Raw genomic sequence first — 24,116 nt, 5'->3', positions numbered from 1 at the left:
TTTTAAGTCTAGGTTGCCCTGAGTCTGCATTCACTGGGGTTTTATGTCACTATATCCTCCAATCTAATAATAAGATTTTGGGCTTTATTCATATCATTTTTATGTCCTCAGTAAATTTTAAAATTTCTTTACGTGGCTCCACAAATTTATTTCAAATGATACTTATAATATTTTGCTGTTGTAAATAGATAATGAATTTGTATGTTTGCTTCATTTAAGGATTAATGTTACTAAACAGGAGATACTGATTTCAATATATTCAGAATAAATTTGCCCACTTATTAATGTTCTTATTAATATTGATAATTAAAGTGCAGTCTACTTTTTCAAATTTCCAGTCACATTATCTGAGAATAACTACAGTTGCAGCTCTTCGAGTCCATTTTCATAGTCCCTCTCCTTTCCCTCTTGTTTTGGTCCCACCTCAGGCATCCAGTGCAGTGGCAAATGGCATCAGCGCCAGCCAACCTCCTTTTTCCAGCCCGACCTTTAGTGGAAATGGTTCTTTTGTTAACTGCCTAATGTATTTGTTGAAATTTTCTTGATTAAGAGGAATTATTTCCCCCAATTTGATATGATTTTTAAAGATTTCAAATTATTTTTAAAGATTTAGATTACTGACTGTTTTTTCAAGGGTCTATTCATGTGATTTTTTTTTGAATCTTTAAAATTTCTATATGGAAATATTAGGTTTTCTAGTATGGAATCATCTTTTATGATTGCAATAAACTTCACTTTACAATGCTCTGTCATTATTTAACCAAACCAGTGAGGGCCAGGTGACCAAAATAAATAGCTAAATGGCTAAAATTGTAACAATGATTTTTGCAAGTGTAATTAATGAAGATTGTTGGTTAAATTTCTAGTTATTTTTGCATTTATCTTCATTTTGATTAGGATAATAAACTTATGAGGACAGGCTTTCTTTTTACCTTCAAAAGAATTTACAATACAAAGGAACCATAAGTGATTTGACACATAAAAACTCTCACAAATCACACAGTTAAACTCTGATACATACTTTAAATAATAAAATTGGCTGATTAGATTTTTCTGCTTATTTGTGACTGAAAGATTTTACTGTTTTCTTGAAAATTAGTTTATATATTTATGTGAGAATATAATTCTTCCCATTTCTTACATTTTAAATTACTGCTTTTAAATAAATACAGTCTCTTTTACTTACCAATGTTTTTTTCTTTCCCCCATGGGTCTTTTCAGTTTCATGATTTTGCTCTCAAAACTTTTCAAATATTGATTTCTGACAAATCTGTTCATTCATTACATTCTTTTAGTATTTAATTCCTTGATCTTTTAAACATTTATTAATATCTACTGAATTTGTAACAATTTGGAAAGTCCAATAACTCCTGTTTTCTTTTTCTTTCTCTTGATTTATGAGTGTTTTTAAGTTTTACATTTCTTGAAGATAACACCTATAGCCTTAATTCCATGGTTTTGCCTACTTTCATTTTTCATACTTAATAATATCATGAATGTAATTGAAATACTCCTTTGATTTTATTGGTGATATATACCCACTACTGTACTGAGGCAGAAAAAAAAAAGTCTTTAGAACTCAAATAAATGTACAGTTTATATTTACTATTTATGTATAAGTACTCTTGTTATTAAATTCCACTATCATGTTTGTGGAATTAGCAATTTCCCTTTGAATTTAGATGTTCTACTTACATATTACACTTTTGTGAATATCATATTTGGTGTTTAATTTTTGCTGGGATCATAGGCTGGACTCCAGATCCAAGATCTACATGTAGCAGATCCACCAAAAACATACCTTAAGCCCCTAGCACTATTTTAATACCCAGAGCCTGGCTGAGCTTCTGCCATCTGTTCTAGGCTCCTTGAGGTCTAGACATCTCATTTGACATAACTCAGCTGCAGCCCTTGGTGGATCTCATCCTTAGTACTACTCCCTGCTGGCAGGGGTGACCCAGGCCCACATAAGCCATTTCTGGGCTTCTTGGAGGACTTAGAGAATCCTGAGATTGCCCATGAGGATGGATCATGCTTTGCATGCCTTCCAGTCTAGCACACCTGTTTCCTGATGCCTGTGGATATTTAGAAGCTCACAGGGGCCTTGGATGTTCTTATACCTCCGTTTTCTGCAGTGTGACGCCTATACTTTGAGCCAAAGTAGAGAATTTTGAGGAGGCTTACATGAAGATTTATGGTGGCCCCCATGGTTCTGTGAGACTGGTAAAAGGAACAGACCCCTTAGACTTATCCCCCAGGAGAATATGTAAGCTAGTGGAGGAAAGGACACTAACGAAGTATGCATTTAGTATACTAGGCTATCAGAGCAAATCTCTAAGGAAAAGCAGAGGGCATCTTACTGCAACTGGCCCAGCTCTGTTAGACTAGGAGGTGTTATACAACCTTGAAAAATCAAGATGTGACCTTACTGAAGGAACAAAATTAATCTACAATAATTGACCATAAAGAAATGGAAGTATCTGGCCAGGTGTGATGGCTCACACTTATAATCCTAGCACTTTGGGAGGCCAAGTTGGGTCGACCACTTGAGGCCAGAAGTTCAAGACCAGCCTGGCCAACATGGTGAAACCCCATCTCTACAAAAATACAAAAAAAAAAAAAAATTAGCCAGGCTTGGTGGTGGGCACCTGTAATCCCAGCTACTCAGGAGGCTGAGGCAGGAGAATTGCTTGAACCCAGGAGGCGGAGGTTGCAGAGAGCTGATATTGCACCATTGCAATATAGATTCTAGGGCTGAAGAATATAGTAACTGAACTGAATCAATACAGGGCCTCAAGAGCAGAGTTTATCAAGCAAAAGAAAGAACCAGTGAACTCAAAGACAGATCATTTGAAATTATGCAATTGGAAGAAACAAAAAATTAATGTTTTAAAAAGTGAAGAACCTCTGTCTGACTTTGCTAAAAATTTGAGGTTCCTAAGAACTTCTGTTTGTGTGTGTGTGTGTGTGTGTGTGTGTTTCTTTTCTTTTTCTTTCTTTTTTTTTTTCTCTAGAGACTTGCTCTTGCAGAGTCTTGCTCTGTCACCCAGGCTGGAGTGTACTGGTGCGATCTTGGCTCACTGTAACCTCCTCCTCCCTGGTTCAAGCAATTCTTGTGCCACAGCCTCCTGATTAGCTGGGATTACAGGCACCTGCCACCACGCCCAGCTAATTTCTGTAGTTTTAGTACAGACGGGGGTTCACTGTGTTGGCCAGCCTGGTTTTGAACTCCTCACCACAGGCAATTCTTCTGCCTCAGCCTCCCAAAGTGTTGGGATTACAGGCTTGAACCACCACACTCAGCAAGAACTCCTTCTTATGTTAGATTTGCTAGAGTTTAGCAGCTCACAGAACCAAGGGAAAAAGTTTACTTAGTATTGCTGGTTATTGCAAAGGGCATTTTAAAGATTACAATGAACAGCCAGCTGAAGAGTTACATACAGCAAGATTTAGAAGGGTCCTAGGTTTAGAAATTCTGCCTCCATGGATTTGGGATGTGCCATTCTTTCCGCATGTGAATGTGTTCTTCACCTACCAGGAACCTCTTTGAATTCCATCATTCAGGGATTCTTATGAAGTGTTCATCTAGTATGCATAATTGTTACCAACTCAATCTCCAGCCTCTGTTCCTTTCACAGAGGATAGGGGGTGGGACTGTATGTTCCAGGCTTCTAGTCATGTCTTGATCTTTCAGGTGATTGCCCCCCATGTTAGAGCCCAATAATTGTCTCATTAGAACAAAAGACACTCCTATCACCCATGAAATTCCAAGACCTTACAATCTCTGTGTTGGGAACCAAAGTCAAAGACCAACTAGAACAAAAACTTCTAGCAACTCTATTGCTTAGGAAATTGCAAAGGTTTTGAGGGGGCTGTATGCCAGAAACGGGATGAAAACCAAACTATGTATTTCTTATGAATAACAATGTCACATATATGTTCATGTGTTCATGTTGTTAATGTCCTTTCATTCAACTTGAAGAACTCCCTTTAGCATTTCTTATAAGGTATGTCACTTTGTAAAGTGTGTGTTTTAAGGTATCCACCATTGTAAATGAGATTTAAAGCTGCTTGGTAGATAAGTTCAGCATGAATTCATGTGAAGGTCAGACTTGAGAGAGTAGTATTTCCAGAAACCTCACATGGAAGAGAGAATAATTCAGAACAAGTGTATCCAGAGGACCAGTGGAAGGGAGAAGGAATGGAGGAAGGCTCCTGAGGGCTGAGATGCATGTGGAGAAAGCCTGCAAGCACACAAACCAAGAATAAGTAAATCTGAGAAATTCCAGTATTTATCTGTAGGTGGCAACCACAATCTACATGATTCAGGGATTCTTAGGATTTGGAATCAGAGGGAATTGGACATTTCAGAATTCCATGGGCTAGGTAGCATATGAAACTCAATGATTTTCATAGATCTAGCTCTAAAATCAAGGTGTTTTTATCTTTCTTAGCAAGAAGAGTCATTCTCTTCCTTCTGACCCTGGAAGAGGAGAGACAACAACCGAACCCACCCCCTACCCACTGCATGTCCTTGTTGGTTGGACTGGGGCTCCTGGCTTTGGGACAGATGTTGGAAGCAAAACTGGAGTGTCATGGTTTCTTCTTGCTCAGATTTGTCTTAGTGCTTGGATGGTGTGAGTGAAAACCCAGAGGAATTCAGTTGGTGGCTGAACTAGTATGATGCCATCACAGGTGAGTGGGAAACTCCTCTTTCTACTGAAATATGTACCCCTGTTACCAGCCTATGGACAGATTCATCTTATTAACATGAATGTTCTAAGTGTACTCAGGGAGCTCCAATTAAGAGTCCCCAGGGCTTTGGAATGGTTACATTGGCTCAAAGAGTCATCAAGAAATAATCCCAGCAATACACTAAGGCATTCTGGCCTCTACTAAGGCTATATATTCTTAGAAGATACATGAGAAGTTTTTGTTTCTCTCATCTAGTCTCAGGGAAATGATTCATTACCAGACTCTCATGGCCTCACTGGGGAAATAAATTCATTCATACCCATGTTATTGGCAGGAGTGGGCTTGAGAATATAGTGAGGGTAGGTGGTGAAAAAGAGCAGAATGTGTTAGCTCATACAAGGCAGATGTTTTCCCAAGTAAGCTCAATTAATCTAGTATTTCAGGTGCTAGGGGAGGCCTGTTTAACTTAAAGCAGATAGGGTTAGGCCAGAGGAGACAATGAGGAATTATGTATGTATTTTTCCTGTCTAAAAATCTTAATTTTTTGATAGCATATATGTGTGCCTTTGAAAAACTTAGAAAACAAAACTAAAATTCTTATTACCCTTGTCTCCAAATTAACCTCAAATGTATCAAATTTGATAAGTGGAAGCAGCTAGTGTGTTATTTCTTTAATTTTGTTTGTGCATTAAGTGATGGAGTATAGGAAATAATACATTTAAAACCTGAGGAAAATTTTAAACTGGAGAGACCAGAACATCAAATGATATTTTTTACCCATAAATATAGAGACAACATGAAGAAACAAAAGAAAATGGTACCTAGTGCATTAGTCCGTGTTTACGCTGCTATAGAGAACTGCCTGAGATTGGATAATTTATGAAGAAAAGAGATTTACTTGACTGACATCTCTGCAGACTTAACAGGAAGTGTGATTGGGAGGCCTCAAGAAACATACAATCATGATAAAAGGGGAAGCAAGTACCATCTTCATAAGGCAGCAGGAGAGAGAGACCAAACTGGGAAATGCTACACACTTTTAAACCTTCAGATCTACTGAGAACTCACTATCATGAGAACAGCAAGGGGGAAGTTCACCCCCATGATACAGTCACCTCCCACCAGGCCCTCCCCTAACATGTGGAGATTACAATGCAAGATGAGATTTGGGTGGGAACATAGAGCCAAACCATATCACCTAGTTTTTTGAGGTCCCAGAAGAAATTGAGACAGGAAGTCCTCAGACCATGGGAAGTGTCAGAATGAGACCATCTTTCAGTACTCAAGTTTTAGGGCCCCAGGCCTGTGCTGCTGAGCCATTCATCCTTATCCATGTTTTGAGACTGGCTCAAAACAAAAAAGAAGCTGCATCTGCTAATACCAAGTTCTGTATCATAGTTGTTCAGTCAACTGAGTGTTGTGTGTCTCAGTCATTTCATGAATAATATATTTGTACCTTGTATCTAAAAATGTTTGATACATAGGAACCACTTTACATATTACCTTACTGGATCGTTTGCAACTCCTAACAGGTCTTTATTTTATTCTTGATGACACTGAGTTATTGTAGGGGAATATCTAACTATAGTCATGATTAAAATGTGACAAAGTAGGCCAGGTATGGTGGCTCACACGTCTAATCCCTGCACTTTGGGAGGCTGAGGTGGGTGAATCATGAGGTCAGGAGTTCAAGACCAACCTGGCCAACATGACAAAAATCCTAAAACCCCATCTCTACTAAAAATACAAAAATTAGCTGAGTGTGGTGGTGGGTGCCTATAATCCCAGCTACTCAGGAGACTGAGACAGGAGAATCTCTTGAACCTGGGAGGCGGAGGCTGCAGTGAGCCAAGATCATGCCACTGAACTCCAGCCTGGGCGACAAGAGCAAGACTCCGTCTCAGAAAACAAAAATGACAAATTATGAATACTACCTCCTTTGTGATGAGTCTATGGATTTTCATGAAAGTGGTGGAGAGGAGAATTTTAATTCTGAATTTCTAAGCGCAGATTTTATAATTAGTATCTGGAAGTTATACCTAGAAGTCTATTGGGAAATCTTCAGGTTATATGCCACACTTCATGTGGTTTTTCTCCATGTGAAGTTTCCTGTCCGTGTATATCTGAAAGCCAGAATCCTAATTCACATTTAAAGCAATGAGACATGATCAGGAACTCCAAACACTGTTTGAGTTTTCTGTTCATACCACCCACACTTCTTAATACAGTCACTTTGATCATGCTCCACTGAACATTGGCAAAGATAGCACTGTTTGAAGTAGAATGTCCATAATGTTTTAGGATTCCATGACCTTTGAGGATATAGTTGTAGACTTCACTCGGGAAGAATGGGCCCTGTTGGACACTTCCCAGAGAAAGCTGTTTCGAGATGTGATGTTGGAGAACATCAGTCATCTGGTCTCTATTGGTAAGTCTCTTTATGTTTATTATGTATGTATATATATATTCATTCACTCACCCATTTTTTACTGATTGATTCCTTCATTCTACATGTGTCTAAAACAGCTTTCTCATCTATCACTTCATCCTCTGCCTTGATCCTTTTATTACTCTCACAACTACCTGACAGCCATTTGTTTCCTTTTCACTTATATTGATTCACTTATATTGTCATCTCTCTAGAATGTCATCTTTCAACCACAATTTCACATCCTCCTTACTCTTCAGTTTCCCAAACTCAGAAAATGGGAATACCCTGCTTTTGAATGTATAATTAAAATAATAATTCTATCACGGGGACTGTTCTGCACAGAACCTAGATTGTTCTGGTACAGCTAGTGTTTACTGAATTTTTTTTGAGATGGAGTCTCACTCTGTCGCCAGGCTGGGGTACAATGGCACAATCTTGGATCATTGCAACCTCTGCCTCCCAGGTTGAAGCAATTCTCTTGCCTCAGCCTCCCAAGTAACTGGGGCTACATGTATGTGCCACCACACCCAGCTAAGTTTTTTGTTTTTAGTAGAGATGGGGATTTACCATGTTGGCCAGTTGGTCTCAATCTCTTGACCTCATGATCTGCCCACCTTAGCCTCCCATAGTGCTAGGATTACAGGCATGAGCCACCATGCCCAATCAGATTATTTTTTAATATAATATCAAACGCTGTGAAAACCTGTGATTTCTCACTAATTGAAAATACTCCAGATTCTGCAATACATCTTTCAAGTTAGGCATGGACATCAGCAATTATAGGTCTTTTATGTCTGGGAACAAGTTCAAGAGTTTTCCCTTTGCTCATGAAGGACTGTCAATGTTGTCTTCAAGGGACTCTTCCCTGGCTGATCTCCAATGGCTATCTTGCCCTTTCCAGTAGCCTGCCCTGTACTTGATAACCATGAATAATTGTCAACATAGAACTCAAAATCCACGTCTTTTTCCCAAAAACAGGCAATCAATTCTGCAAATCAGTTGTGTTTTCCCATTTGGAGCAAGTAGAGAAACTTTCAACACAAGGAATAAGCTTACTGCAAGGTGAGCTATAAGAAACAGTGCTTCAATAGGAGGAGGAGGAATTTGGCCAGTGAGTGAGTAGGTCCCAACAGTTGCCAAAGGAAGATTTCTGGGGTTTTTTGGTGATGAAATCTCACTCTGTCACCCAGGCTGGAGTGCAGTGGCTCAGTCTTAGCTCAGTGCAACCTCTCCCTCCCAGGTTCAAGTGATTCTCTTGCCTCAGCCTCCTAAGTAGCTAGGACTACAGGTGTGTACCACCACACCCAGCTAATTTTTTTTTTTCTATTTTTAGTAGAGGGGGTTTCAGCATGTTGGCCAAGCTGATCTCAAACTCCTGACCTCAAGAAATCCACCTGCCTCAGCCTCCCGAAGTGCTGGGATTACGGGCATGAGCCACCTTGCCCAGCTGGAAGGTTTCTTAAATTTGCAGTGTTTTTGAAATGTAGGCAAAAGCTTAAGGGAAACATTTCTCAGATACTGTCATTATACTTCGTAGGTATCAATTTTTATTCAAGTATCTCTCTATCATTGTCTTTGGCTTTTGTAAAGGGGATATTTGTGAACTCATTTGAGTTAAACAATCATATAATGGCATTTTGAAATGGTCCTCTTCTTTGAAAATTTTTCTTCCTTCTTCAACTTGCCTTCTTAGTTTTTTATATGCTAAAAATGTCAGTAGTCAATGTTCTATAATACTCTTCTCCTTAAAGTATTGTTAATTTGACATGCTTTCCTTGTCTTTATGTATTTGAGCACTCAAATGGACTTCAGAGCTATTTAACATTGTTATTCCCCTAATGCCTATATAGCATCTTTTTTTTTTCATTTATTTCAGGTAAAGAAGGTGACATTAAACATCAAGAAATACCATTCTTTCAGCACATTTATCAGAAGGACACATCAGCCATCAGCACAATGGTAAGCTTTATGCATGCAAACCCTGTTCCGCCAAATAGAAACCTGGAAATTGAACAAGTTTGGAATTTGGTACAGGTACCTGACTGTACTCAAAGCTGTCCCAGCAGAAAGTTTTAGTTGGTTTGGATTTAGTGAAGAAATTAACTTGAAATCAAAACCATAACACGAGGCCTTATAACAGGACAGTTATATAAACATGACTAGGTACTGAAATTTTCAAACATGATAAAGTCTTAACAAGTCATATAGCTCTTCGTTGGGATACTACAATAGAAAAACTCTCTACATGCAGTTACATAATACAGGAACAATTGTAACTGCAGTCTACTACTGAATGATTATTCTAGAATTAATATGTAGAGAAATGAAGTAATGAATGAATGAGTATGGATAAATACTTTAATAGTCTTTCATTTCCTTCCCAAAACCAGAGATCTCATACCCAAGATGATCCTTTTCTATGTAATGATTTAGGAGATGATTTCACTCAACATAAACCATTGACTCAAAATATGGTTCCTTACATGAGTAAGAAACACTTTGTAAGCAAAATGTTTGGGAAAACCTTCAGTAACCAGTTATCCTTTAATCAACACAAGCAAATTTACACTAGGTATAAATCATATGTAAGTCATCTATTTGATTATGCCTTTATGCAAAGCTCTGACCTTAGGCCACACAATGTGACTGAAAATAGACAGATAACTTTGGAATGTCATGTGTGTGGGAAAACCTTCAGCAAAAATTCAAATCTTAGGCGACATGAGATGATTCACACTGGAGAGAAACCACACAGATGTGATCTGTGTGGGAAAGCCTTTACTCATTGCTCTGATCTTCGAAAACATGAGAGAACTCACACTGGAGAGAAACCATATGGATGTCATCTATGTGGGAAAGCCTTCAGTAAAAGTTCTAACCTTAGACGACATGAGATAATTCACACTAGAGAGAAAGCACAGATATGCCATCTATGTGGGAAAGCCTTCACTCATTGCTCTGACCTTAGAAAGCATGAGAGAACTCACTTAGGAGATAAACCATATGGGTGTCATCTATGTGGGAAGGCCTTCAGTAAATGTTCTTACCTTCGACAACATGAGAGGACTCACAATGGAGAGAAACCATATGAATGTCATCTATGTGGAAAGGCCTTCTCTCATTGTTCTCACCTTAGACAACATGAGCGAAGTCACAATGGAGAGAAACCACATGGCTGTCATCTATGTGGGAAAGCCTTCACTGAATCTTCTGTGCTTAAACGACATGAGAGAACTCACACTGGAGAGAAACCATATGAGTGTCATATATGCAGGAAAGCCTTCACTGAATCTTCTGACCTTAGGCGACATGAGAGAACTCACACTGGAGAAAAACCATATCAATGCCATCTCTGCGGAAAAGCCTTCAATCACTCTTCTGTCCTTAGACGACACGAGAAAACTCACACTGGAGAGAAACCATATGAATGCAATATATGTGGTAAAGCCTTCAATAGAAGTTATAATTTTAGACTTCATAAGAGAGTTCACACCGGAGAGAAACCATATGTTTGTCCTCTATGTGGAAAAGCCTTTAGTAAATTTTTTAACCTTAGACAGCATGAGAGAACTCACACTAAAAAGTAATGAATATTAAGAGTCATCAGTCATAGCGTTAACACTAAATACACAAGAGTACTAACATATTACAGGAACATTATGTCTGTAATTAGTGTGGAAAAGACTTTATTTATAAATTACCACTTCATTCTACCTAAATTCAAGGTACAATCCATATGTATTTCATCTATATGGCACAAACTTCAGACTCTAGGCTGATCATATACAACATGAGAGAATGAAACTATAGATCAAAAGAATATGGAGGAATCTTCATCCACAGCTCTAACTGTTAAACAAAGGGAGAAATCATGTCAGAGAAATTCTATGCCTGTCATCAATGTGAAAATGCCTTCATTGTTAATTTACCCTTTAAACAAATCAGTAAAATCCACAGGAGAAAAACCATATGTTAGTAATTGCTGTGCACTCTCATTCAGCTAAGCACCAATTTTGGTGTGTGCCAGAAAATTCATTATCAGGTAACTGATAAAATGGTAAATATATGGAAATATTTTTTATTAGGTGGATGAAGGTTCTTGAACAATTCCAGAAACTCATAGTGGAGAAGTTATTCCATGGAAACTTGTGAGAAATCCTTTTCTTAATAGAGTAGCACTTGTATGATAGACCAGAATTCACATGCGGTAGAACTCAAAATGTCATGAATGGAGGGTAGTTCTCAGTAAATTACTCATTACTTAATAAATAACAGCATTTTTCCACTGAGAAAACAATCTTGACATGATAGTGAGAAAACCTTCAGGCAGCTTTTATGTCAAAAAAAGACAGGAAAGAAAAGTCTAAAGAGCCATTTATGAGATGTATAGCCGGGGGTCAAGAAATAAAACCATCAAGCATATGCTTGAGGAAAAAAAAGTATAGTTTTGAACAAAGATTTTCTACTGAAAATATATAGGATGAAATGTACAATTCTGAAATAACCTGGGAATACTGAATGCGGAATTATGTAAGAAGTAATAAGACTAAATTAGTACTGTCAAAAGTGCAAGCATTAAGTGTTGTTGCTAAATAATAGGTTGATTAAACTCTAGGATTTTAATTCAGTTTTTAACACATTGATTAGGGTCAGTTAGAAAATAGGACCCTGCATGGTGGGTCACACCTGTTATCTCAGCACTTTGAGAGGCTGAAGTAGGTGGATCCTTGAGGTTAAGAGTTCGACACCAGCATGGCCAACATGGTGAAACCCCATTTCTACTAAGAATACAAAATTAGTTGGGCATGGTGGTGTATGCTTATAGAAGTAGTTAGGAGGCTGAGGCAGGAGAATCACTTGAACCTGGGAGGTGGAGCTTGCAGTGAGCAAAGATCATGCCACGGCAAGCCACTCCAGCCTGGGCAACAGAGTGAGACTCTGGCTCAAAACAAAAAGACAGTGACATTCAATGGAATGAACACACATAGAACACAAAATTATGTGTCTTAACTATATTAGTGGTATATACGTACATGGTAATGATTAAATCAAACATGGATTATGAGGCCAGGCATGGTGGCTCATGCCTGTAATCCCAGCACTTCGGGAGACCAAGGCGGGCAGATCATGAGGTCAAGAGATTTGAGACCATCCTGGCCAACATGGTGAAACCCCATCTCTACTAAAAATACAAAAAAATTAGCTGGGCGTGGTAGCGCGCCCAGCTACTCGAGAGGCTGAGGCAGGAGAATTGCTTGAACCTGGGAGGCAGAGGTTGCACTTAGCGGAGGTTGCAGTGAGCCGACGTCACTCCACAGCACTACAGCCTGGCACCTAGTGATGGAGTTAGATTCTGTCTCAAAAAAAAAAAATAGATTATGAAAGACTCACTTTATAAATATAGTCTTATGGTGCATAGATTCTCCTGTTTTGTTTTTAAACCACTTTATCCATGTAATTGACAAAAGCTGTTGTAATTTAATGTATACGACTTAATGTGTTTAGAGATAAGGATAAGCCCATGAAGCCATCACTATCATCTTTGCCACAAACATTCATCCTCTCCAAAAGTTTCCTCCCTCATTTATCATTGTTTTCGTTGTGATAAAACCACTTATATAACAACCTGTAGCAAATTTTTAAGTATATAATACAACGTTGATAATTATAGGCAATATACAATTTAACATTGTAAAAATAAAACTAATTACAAATAAAATCTACTTAAATAAAAATTGGCAGTGCTGGATAACTGTGGTTAAGTTTGCATGAATATCTCCCAGAATCAGGTTTGAGTCTCATAACATAGAGCTTTTTGTTGCCATGGGCTTTTAACAGCCTTTCTGTTCTGTGTGTAAATATTTAATATTCTCACTTCTCCTAACAAGGGCTCTATTTATGGAATCTTATCTTGTGTATTCCTCTCTGGCCTTTAAAGCTTACACTTTAAATGAATTTGTTTTTTTTGTTTTTCTATTTTTGTTTCATCTTTATTCACTCCATCCTACCTGGAAGCACAAGCCCCACTATTTTGCACAAAACAAAAATTTTAGCTTATTTTTCCTCATGCTAGATAGGCTGTCTTATTCTGGGACTTTATCTTCCCATGATGTTAATTTTCAAATGCATTTTGTTAATTTTCAAACCAATGTGAATGTGATACATCATTGACTCTCCCTTTTCTCATGAATTCTGCCTCAGAAAACCTTGTCTGAGCAGGCTGCCTTCATGCCTTAAAGCAGCTGTTTCATGTCTTTCATCTAAGTTTTGTTATTGTTAATGGTGGGTTGTTTCAATAAAAGCCACAGTCAGGTGGGAACAAAAATGTTTTTACTCAAATATTGTAAGCCAAATAATTGTTCATCTGTTTTTACGTGTGAAACATTTAAATCAGAATTTTCACAATAGTGACTATTTCTTTAGGAAGAAGTTCTCCACAATTGACAGCTTCAAATCACATTAAATCCATTGGTGTCACCTGCCTCATTTATCACATGCCACCATAAGGCCCTGCTCTTTTGGGTTGTAATAGAGGTCAGTACATTTCTCCTTGTGCCACATGTTTCCCCCTGCCAGTCCTGGGTTTCTCTGTTTATGCCAAGGTATAAGATACCCATAGTGAGAGCACACACATGCACAGCCAGATTTCCTATAATATCAGATTGAGAGGTGGGTCGTGCAGAAATTTTTAGGCAAGGCATAGTAAGTTGGGTTGTCAGGTCATTGCCTTGGAAAGGGGAGGTAAGCCCCAAGTGTTGCAGTGGCAACAGTAACTAGATATGGCACACTGATTGGGATGTCTGTAAAGCTGCTTTTGCTCTGGCTTTGTTTTAGCTAGTCCTTAATCGGGTCCAGTATCTGAGCCCCACCTCTGGAGTCAAGTCCCACGTCCTATCGCATTCTCCCCTCATCTTATCTTGTGTATTCCTCTCTGGCCTTTAAAGCTTACACTTTAAATGAATCTTTTTGTTTTTCTATTTTTGTTTCATCTTTATTCACTCCATCCTACCTGGAAGCACAAGCCCCACTATTTTGCACAAAACAAAAATCTACTCAGAGAGTAGATGCTCCTTAATCTTAAGGGTACTGTAGAAGAACAGAGGTCTATATTCTGTAACTGCTTCCTGCTGAGCCCCGCATAGCACTGGAGGAGTACAAATCCCTGGGTACCTCATCTAAGGGGCCCAGGTAAAGGACACTTTTATTCTCTGGATCAGTAGACAGGATGGGTTGGAATGCTCCTGCCAGCATTGTCTCTATTTGGAAGTGTTGTAATCTAGAAGACACAACCTTACTAAGAGGTTAAACAAGCAAGTGAAAAAGAATAGTACCAAGATAGCTTTCAAAGGTAAAAACAGGTGAGACTTGGGAAGGTACTTTTGGTAGTTAACCGGATATACTTGGAGCCAGCACCCTGATTATATCTATGGAACCAGGTAACTTGCTCACAGACCTTTTGAATGTTAATCTCAACTTGTCCAGATTTGTTAATATATATGCAGCAGGTTTTACTAATAACTTCATAGACTCCTCCTTGTTCAACTAGTAAATAATTCAACACTAGTCTCTTATGGAGAACTACATTTGCCAGCGAATCTAAGGACTTGAATTCTCTTTAATGCCTGATGTGTGTTGGTGGCTAACATTTCTAAGGGTTTGAGTCAAGTTCCTTAGGGTTAACAGCAAAGCTGCCCCAGGGTGCTGCTAATCCTATCACTGCCCTCATTTCTGCCAGAATTAATTCTATTGCTTGCTTACTTCTGGTATTCTTGCATCTATCGCGGTTATAGACAGTGACCCCTGGTGGGTCAAGGGTGCCCAGTATATTCACCTCTGTTCCAAGTTCTTGACAGACAAAGGAAGGCTACTCCTAAAAGAACAGGTGACTCCCTAAAGAGTTGGGAGTGGTGACAGTTGTGACTTATTCCCACTCATGGCCACAGACAGAAGCCCTACAGGGTGTGATGTTTATTCTTTGCTACCAGGTTGGGTCTCTAGAGATATTTTCCTTGTGTTCCAATGGGGGTGGTCAGATAATCTTTGTTTCCTAGAAGTGGGCAGTACTTCCACCTTTCTGGACTGGACAGTTGTTTCTCCTGTGTATGTTATGATACAGAAGGCACCATGTATGTTGTCTTCTCACTTACAAGTGGAATCCCACTTACTGCTGCCTTGCGAACTTGGCAACTAAAGTTGGATCAGAGCATCATGGGGAAGCTTCCACTTTTGTGTTATGAACACAGATGTGAATGCAAAGTATAGAATCATTCATGCAGTGGAGATATGGATATCTAATTTCCAAGGTCCAGGTAATAGTGCTAGAAGAGGAGTTCAGGTGGAATACATTAAGTGGGGGCGAATTGCACTTAACTAGTAGGGTTTGATTATTTAAGGATTGCTATGGTTAGTTAGGAGGCCAGGGCAGGGATGGTCATAAGATTTTCCAGATAAGCCATAAGATAGAACTCTCTGTCCTAGAGATGTTGATGACAAATCTAGCAACTGTCAAGATGATTTCTTGATGCTATAGTTTTTGAAATCTTTACTGTAGAGTTATATTCTCACCCACACTGGATCATGGTAATTGGGAGAGCAAACAGCATTAACAGTGACAACATGGTGTCTAGCTAGGAATTAGCACAGCCTCTGTACCAAACAAGGTGTTTCCCAGAAGTTGGCTAAAGCAACAGAAAAGAAGTTCAATCAAGAAGAGAAAAATTAAGCTCCTATTTCCACCTACAGCATCATGTTACCACCTTTGGCTGATTGTTGAATCTTTTAAATAGCTACCAGAGGTCTTCCAAAACCTCACATCTGTAGGCCATGATGTCCTCCTTTTGTGCCTGTGACTCATAAGAAACAGGTTTAATTCTGGACATTTTTGCACAACTAGTCATTCCCTGAAGTTTAACAGTAGTGGGAGTACTCAATACCTGATAGTGGCCCTTCCATTTTGGTTGTAATTAATCTTCAGGGGATCTTTCTGTCCAAGTTTTCAGCAAGACTACATCTCCTGCTTGAATATGGGGGTGTGTTTCCATATGCTTGGAGGGCCTTTTGAACCTGGCTTAATTCTTCAGGCAACGGGGAAAGGGACCAGGGCATGTTGGATAAGGGGGAGGGGTTCCTGGTGTCCTTGGAGTGGAATTCTGTGCTAGAGAACTAGTGGATCTCCCTCAAAACTAAGGGGACTCGGGAGACTCTGAGGTGGGAGCACAGACCTGCAGCTTCTTGGTGCATGGGAGTATCATGAGCCAGACATTTTCTACAGCTAGCCCTTAGATTAGGATCTTGGTAGAGGGAAATAAAAGCCTACACATAGAAAACCTTTTCCCATTTTATTTCCTTTTTATACAACAAATCTAATTGTACAATATCATTATAATGTAAACAACCATGTCTAGAATAAATATGTTGGTTTATCAGTTTTTACGGAATCCAAACATTATTGCAACAGTAAACAAGGTTTTCATTTTCAGCCTAATAATTTCAACCTACTCCAATGGCCTAAAAGACACCAGAGTGGCAAGTCTTTTGGAATGCTTACTGTTGTCCCCACGTCTAGTAAGGCTCACTACAAAGGGTTTTAGTTAGCCTAACTTTAGCAAATGCCTGCTTACTTTTCCCTTATTATTTTCCTCTTTCCATAGCTACCAAGTGGATTATGAGCTTCAAATGGGTGGTTGGATGTTGAGCCTAAATGCCACAGAGAGCAAGGATTAGGTACACAGGTAGGCCAAACAATTGGAAGGGAAGGACTGTGGAAATGAGAAAGGGAAGAGGTAAACAGTGTTGCCCAAGGGGAGACCTCAGAGGTGTTAACCTGCTGGAGAACCTATCCAGTAGCCGAGACACTGAAGAAAGTATTCACATGGCCAACGTGTCTACCACTATAGATGGTTCTCTATCATGCCAGGGGCCTGGGAACTCCCAATTCCTTTGACCAAGAGTGGCTTGAGGAAACCAGTTGGAAGACAGCACACAGGAAAGGATTAGCAACTTGCTATTAGGAAAAAACTTATAGGGCAGAAAAGGGCAAGACCCATACTCCCCTAGGGAGAGGGCTATAACTCATATATCTCTCATAATCCTAGAAGGAATGTCAACACAAATTCCACAGAGCATCTGGTGGGGTGACCAAAATATCAATGCTGGAAACAGAAGACCCAAGTTTCAGGCAACAAAGGTCCCCTCACCAAATGCTGAAAACCCTGGGGCACCCAGAAGGTGGCCAACAGTGGATCCAAGACCAATTTGGGGGTCACAAAACAACATGACTCACATCCAAATGTAAAAACGGTGGGTACCTCTCACAACCAAGTGTCCTGCCTTAATTGCCCCCATGTAATTAACAGAAAGTTAAAAACAAATGTATGACTGTAAACATGTTAGGACTGAAAATAAAATAATTAATGGAACAATAAAGTGGAGTCCGAAGAGGACTCAGGGAAGGAGTGACAAGGATGTGCTCTAGCCAAAGGCTTTTATTTCCTAGTTCTTCTGATACTATGGGGGTGGGGGCAGAAGGGACACTCAACCATCCACCAGAGCAGATATGGTGCCGACTGATCTTCCACATGGGACCCAGGGGAAGATCTCCCCAGGATATCTCAGCTTGGGTGGGCTTGACTGCCACAATGGGTGTGGCTGGCACAGAAGCCAGTAACCCACTGGTCTGCCAGTTAGAGAAGTAGGTGTCACATAAGGTGGTGACACTATGTCTTCCCTGCCAGTAGGCTCAGCTCAGTGGGAGGGGCCTGCACTGTGTCAGTAACCAACCAAGCTGCTGTGGGAGTTGTAGGCCCCACATCAGGGAAAATGATGATTTTAAAAAGAGCCTTTGGTTCATGTTACAGCTCAGGTGTTATAGCTAGGCTTCACTGCCTCTCCATTCCTGGTCCCACCAACTGCCATCCTGCTGATCACTGTCCCATTGACCATCTCACTGATGAGTGACTGCTGCTAGCCTATTGCCAACTGCTACCTCGCAGACTACTCCTGGCCAATCACTGATTTGCAGACTGCTGCTGGCCAATCACTGATTTGCAGACTGCTGCTGGCCAATCACTGATTTGCAGACTGCTGCTGGCCAATCACTGACTTGTAGACGCTGCTGGCTAATCACTGATTTGCAGACTGCTGGCTGCTGCCTGGCAAACTGCCATCCCTCAATCGCTAACTGCCATCTCCCATGACACTGTCTTCTTTCTTCATGTTAGGTTCCAAGCTGATGCATGTGGGCTCACCCCATAGTGAGGTTTAGCCCAGAAGGTGCTTGGCTTTGCCCAGGAAACAATTCAAAGGCAAACCAGAGGTCAAAGCAGACAGCTTTACTGAAGAGGCAATGTTATAGCTCCCACAGGATTACAGATCCGTGACTGCTCTTGAAGAGCAGGATTACTCCATAGGCAGAGAGTAGCCATTCAGGGCAGTTCTGCAGTCAAATTTATATCACTTTTAATTGCATGCAGATTAAGGGTGGTTTAAGCAGAAAAATCTAGGGAAGGAATAGTGACTTTTGTGTCATCAAGTCATTCCCTCGGAAAGGTGTGGTAACCTAAATCAGCTAGAAGAAAGATGATGAGAACAGCCACCTTCACTGCTCATTATACACTAATTATACTGCATTAGCATGCCACAAAACACCCCCACCAGTGTTATGGGAGTTTACAAGTGCCATGGCAATTTCTGGAATTTATCCTATCTGGTCTGGATGGGGAAAACATCTGATTCCAGGAGGTTCCTGCCCATTTCCCAGAAAACTCATGAACAATCCACCCCTTATTTAGCATATAATCCAGAAATAGCAATAAAATAGCCAGCTACAGCCTATGGGGTAGCCCTGCTCTGCCTATGGAGCAACTGCACTTTTGTTCCTCTACTTTTTAATAAATTTGCTTTCACTCTACTCTGGTAGCTGATTCTTGAATTCTTTCCTGCTTAAAGCCAAGAATCCATTTGGCCTCCTGTACTGAGCCTCAATTTTGGGGTTAGAGATTGCCCTTTATATCACTATCACGAATGGATGTAAATGTAATTATATCCTTGCATTTTGTGATATCCATGAAAAACGTGGCATGCAAGTGCTAAGTATAAAACTGGAAAACATGAAAACATTCTTCAGAAAATTTAGAATAAAATTTAATTATTTCAATGTACTTGGAGGTTTAAAATCTTAATATGCTAACAACAAAGGAAAATATAAAAAGTTTAATAATGTGAAAACTCATAAGTAGTGCATGACAATATAAAAGACCAGCTACAGAATGGGATAGCTAATTTACAATGTTATAACCTAGAAAGTAACAGAATCCATTATAGATAAAAAGTTCTGAAGTTCTACTATTCCAAAAATAGAAAAACAAACAACAAATAAAGGAAATACAATCAAGCAGTTCACAGGTTAGTAATATTATATGACCAAAAACATTGTAAATTGTGGGAATTCATGATGAGATTTGGGTGGGGACACAGCCAAAGCGTATCATTCTGCCCCTGGACCCTCCCAAATCTCATGTCCTCATATTTCCAAACCAATAATGTCTTCCCAACAGTCCCCCAAACTCTTAACTCATTTCAGCATTAGCTCAAAATACTTCATAGCTACTTACTAAACATGGGGACAACAGTAAGCATTCTCATCTGAGACAAGGCAAGTCCCTTCCACCTATAAGCCTGTAAAATCAAAAGCAAGCTAGTTACTTCCTAGATATAATGGGGGTACAGGTCTTGTGTGAATACAGCCATTCCAAATAGGAGAAATTGGCCAAAACAAAGGGGCTACAGACCCCATGCAAGTCCAGAATCCAGCCGGGCAATCAAATCTTAAAGATCCAAAATGATCTCCTTCGACTCCATGTCTTACATCCAGGTCATGCAGATGCAAGGGGTGGGCTCCTATGGTCTTGGATGGCTCCGCCACTGTGACTTTTAAGGGTATAAGCCCCTCCCAGCTGCTTTCGCAGGCTAGCGTTGAGTGTCTGCAGCTTTTCCAGACACACAGTGTTAGCTGTTGGTGGATCTACCATTCTGGGATCTGGAAGATGGTGGCCATCTTCTCACAGCTCCACTAGGTGCTGCCCCAGTAGGGACTCTGTGTGGGGGCTCCAACCCTACATTTCTCTTTCACACTACCCTAGTAGAGGTTCTCCATGAGGGCTTCACTTCTGCAGCAAACTTCTCCCTGGGCATTCAGGCATATCCACATATCCTTTGAAATCTAGGCAGAGGCTTTCAAACCCCAATTCTTAACGTTTGTGTGCTCGCAGGCTCAACATTATGTGGAAGTTGTTAAGGCTTTGGGCTTGCACCCTCTGAAGCCATAACCCAAACTCTACATTGGCCCCTTTCAACCATGGCTGGAGTAGCTGGGATGCAGGGCACCAAGTCCCTAGGCTGCACATAGCATGTGAACCCTGTGCATAGCCCACAAAACCACATTTTCCTCCTAGGCCTCCAGGCCTGTGATAGCAGGGGCTGCTGTGAAGCCCACTGACTTGCCCCAGAGACATTTTCCCCATTCCTTTGGGGTATTACATTTGGTTGCTCATTACTTACACAAATTTCTGCAGCTAGCTTAAATTTCTCCTCAGAAAATGGGATAATCTTTTCTATTTCATTGTGAGGCTGCAAATTTTCTGAACTTTTATGCTCTGCTTCACTTATAAAACTGAATGCCTTTAACAGCACCCAAGTCACATCATGAATGCTTTGCTGCTTAGAATTTTCTTCTGCCAGATACCCTAAATCATCTCTCTCAAGTTCAAAGTTCCACAAATCTCTAGAGCAGGGGCAAAATACAGGCAGTCTCTATGCTAAAACACAACAAGAGTCACCTTTGCTCCAGTTCCCACAAGTTCCTTATCTCCATCTGAGACCACCTCAGCCTGGATTTTATTGTCCATATCATTATCCGCATTTTGGTCAAAGCCATTCAGCAAATCTCTAGGGAGTTCCAAATTTTCTCATATTTTCTTGTCTTCTTCTGAGCCCTCCTACTGTTACAACCTCTGCTTGTTTCCCCGTTCCAAAGTTGATTCCACATTTTTGGGTATCTTTTCAGCAGTGCCCCACTCTACTGCTACCAATTTACAACAGTAGTCTGTTTTCATGCTACTGATAAAGACATACCTGAAGATGGGCAATTTACAGAAAACAAGGAGGTTTAATGGACTTATAGTTTCACATGGCTGAGGAGGCCTCACAATCATGGCAGAAGACAAGGAGGAGCAAGTCACATCTCATGTGGATGGCAGCAGGCAAAGAGAGAGCTTGTGCAAGGAAGTTTCCCCTTATAATACCATCAGATCTCATGAGACTTATTTGCTATCATGAGAACAGCATGTGATAGACCTGCCCCAATATTCAGTTACCTCTCACCAGGTCCCTCCTGCAACACTAACCATGCTTGGCTAAGTTTTTATTTTTAGTTTCCATAGAGATGGGATCTCACTGTGTTGACCAGGCTGATCTCAAACTCCTGGATAAAAGAGTATCCCTCCTCTGCCTCCTAAAGTGCTGGGATTACAGATGTGAGCCACCATGGCTTGCCTGCTTATCTTGCTATATCAAAATTATTCCATATAATCAGACAACTTTTCATGCGGTTACTAAGAGCCATGGATTTCCCTGTCCAAGGTATCAGTTTGTTTGTTGTTGTCGTTGTTACATTTCTCTATAATACACTCATAACTCTTGACACACTCTACCTGTCTGATGAAATTCAAGTAACCTTTTCATTAGGTTTGACTTCCAAGTTATCTAAATGGGCTTCTAATAAACAAAAGCAATCACACTACAGGAAATTTTTCTTTATCTTTTTCATAACTAGCCTAAAAGTCAAAAATAAAGATTGTAATGTTATCAAGGGAATTCCTGCATTGCCTTAATTAGGATTTTAATTACTTAGGAAAACTGAGCTATACACTGGTTAATGTTTTTACATCCACGCAACTTTCTGTATTGCTATTACTTAACAATGACCCCTGATTTCATTTGATTGTTTTGAGACTTCTAACATCTTTGGCAGGTTTCCTCAAGATTAAAAACCTACATTAAGTGTTTTTAGCCTAAAGTTAACTTTGGGAATTTGAAAATGGATCACTGGAAACCCTCAAAAATATTGCCTCTTAATTTAAAATTTATACTTATTTGGTAAAATATATGGAAGATATTTTCAAGTACTAAGTGATGGAAGATCTTTCAGTTACACTTATAGGCATATTATTGAAATAAATATTCTAGAATTGTATAAATTAATGAAAATCTCTTATCAGTCATAATTTTGTTTTGTTAATTATCTTCTAAAGTTATATTCATATAAATATGTTATAAATGTAAGTATTCTAAGATTATATACAACTTATAAAGATCTCAGGGACCTGATGGGAAGCTGTCAGTCATGATTCTGGTTGTTATAAAATGCTACATGTAATAAATATAACCAAATTTTCTTGTTTGGGAACTTTTGTCAGATTTTAACCATATTTAGGCCTGGCACAGTGGCTCATACCTGTAATCCCAGCATTTTGGGAGGTTGAGATGGGAGTATCTCTTGAGCCCAGGAGTTCAAGGCCCGCCTGGGCAACATAGACCATGTCTCTACAATAGAAAACAAAATTAGCTGAATGTGGTGGCATGCGCCTGTGGTCCCAGCTACTCAGAAGCCTGAGATGGGAGGATGGCTTCAGACCAGGAGGTCCAGGCTGCACTGAGCCATGACCATGCCACTGTACTCCAGTCTGGGTCACATAGTGAGACTCTGTCTCAAAAAATTTAAATAACAAAATTTAACTATGACATTCTAAGTTTTTGTCATTCAAAGCTATTATTTAAATTCGTCTCTCAAAGTATTTCTTTTTTTTTTTGAAACGGAGTTTCGCTCTTGTTACCCAGGCTGGAGTGCAATGGCACGATCTCGGTTCACCACAACCTCCGCCTCCTGGGTTCAGGCAATTCTCCTGCCTCAGCCTCCTGAGTAGCTGGGATTACAGGCACGCACCACCATGCCCAGCTGATATTTTTTTTGTATTTTTAGTAGAGACGGGGTTTCACCATGTTGACCAGGATGATCTCAATCTCTTGACCTCGTGATCCACCCGCCTCGGCCTCCCAAAGTGCTGGGATTACAGGCTTGAGCCACCGCGCCCGGCCTCAAAGTATTTCTAATCAACTGTACTTCAAAATTTCTGGTTATATTGGTAGGCAGTTTCCAATGTGATAGACCCATAAAGGTAACTTTTTACCTGTAACTAATCACATATTTAATGGGTTTTCTTTCATATTTGCTCTGTAAAAGCTTGTCTCTGCTGGGTGGCTCACAGCTATAATCCTAGCACTTTGGGAGGCTGGAATGGGAGGATCGCTTGAGCCCAGGCATTGAAGGCTACAGTGAGTTATGATCACACCAATCCCTCAGTGATGAGAGAAGTCCTCATCTCAAAAAACAAAAACATCTCGAAAAACAAAAGTTTGTATCTAATGTTATCTTTGGAGCACTAAACTACTTTTGGTTTCTTGTTTCCCAGTTACTGAATTTGTGTTTGTTTAAATAAACTCTTTAAAATTGTATTGTGCCTCAGTTTATCTCACTCAGTTTTGGCATCAAAGTGAAATCCAAAGGTGACCCTTCCACTCCCAATGACCCCAGAGCATAAAGTGACCAGGAAAAAGGTACCTACTGGACTTATTGTACTCTTGCTTTCTTGCCGCATTTGGAGATTATGGATAAATCCCTCAGATTGGAGCTCTACAACTTTGCATTCTGAGCAATTTATATTCTGAACTGAACCTGGAAGTTAGACTGAGTCTGAAAAGAGCTTACAGTGGGTCCAGTATTTTTTCACTTTCTTCTAGACTGGGTCCAGAATCTAGATTGGATCCGAGGTTGAATCTGAGTTTGAAAAGAGCTGTACTAGGTCTAACAGGAGAAATTGGTGAGTAGGGTTTTGAGAAGACAGAATTATGGGTTCATCTGAGTCAAAGTAGTCTA

General features: G+C 39.9%; 1 protein-coding gene across 4 annotated transcripts in view; it reads left to right on the top strand.

Moving 5' to 3' along the window:
- Positions 1-4,605: 4,605 nt before the first annotated feature.
- ZNF596 (zinc finger protein 596) overlaps positions 4,606-24,116 on the top strand; it is a 56,689-nt gene continuing 37,178 nt past the window's right edge. For 2 of the 4 annotated variants that reach the window (XM_039461072.2, XM_039461071.2), the window contains exons 1-4: positions 4,606-4,695; positions 6,997-7,123; positions 8,105-8,188; positions 9,003-9,085. In XM_039461072.2, the coding sequence (XP_039317006.1) occupies positions 4,681-4,695; positions 6,997-7,123; positions 8,105-8,188; positions 9,003-9,085 (309 nt within the window). In that variant the 5' untranslated portion in view covers positions 4,606-4,680. Of the gene's footprint in view, positions 4,696-6,996; positions 7,124-8,104; positions 8,189-9,002; positions 9,086-9,516; positions 23,696-24,116 lie in introns of those variants that run through there. The other 2 variants (XM_010351472.3, XM_010351474.3) reach the window with 2 other exon arrangements.

Source organism: Saimiri boliviensis, chromosome 13, assembly GCF_048565385.1.
Source record: "Saimiri boliviensis isolate mSaiBol1 chromosome 13, mSaiBol1.pri, whole genome shotgun sequence".
Classification (NCBI taxonomy): Eukaryota; Metazoa; Chordata; class Mammalia; order Primates; family Cebidae; genus Saimiri; species Saimiri boliviensis.
The sequence above is the reverse complement of the archived record's forward strand: the minus strand, read 5'-3'. Positions and strand labels throughout refer to the sequence as shown.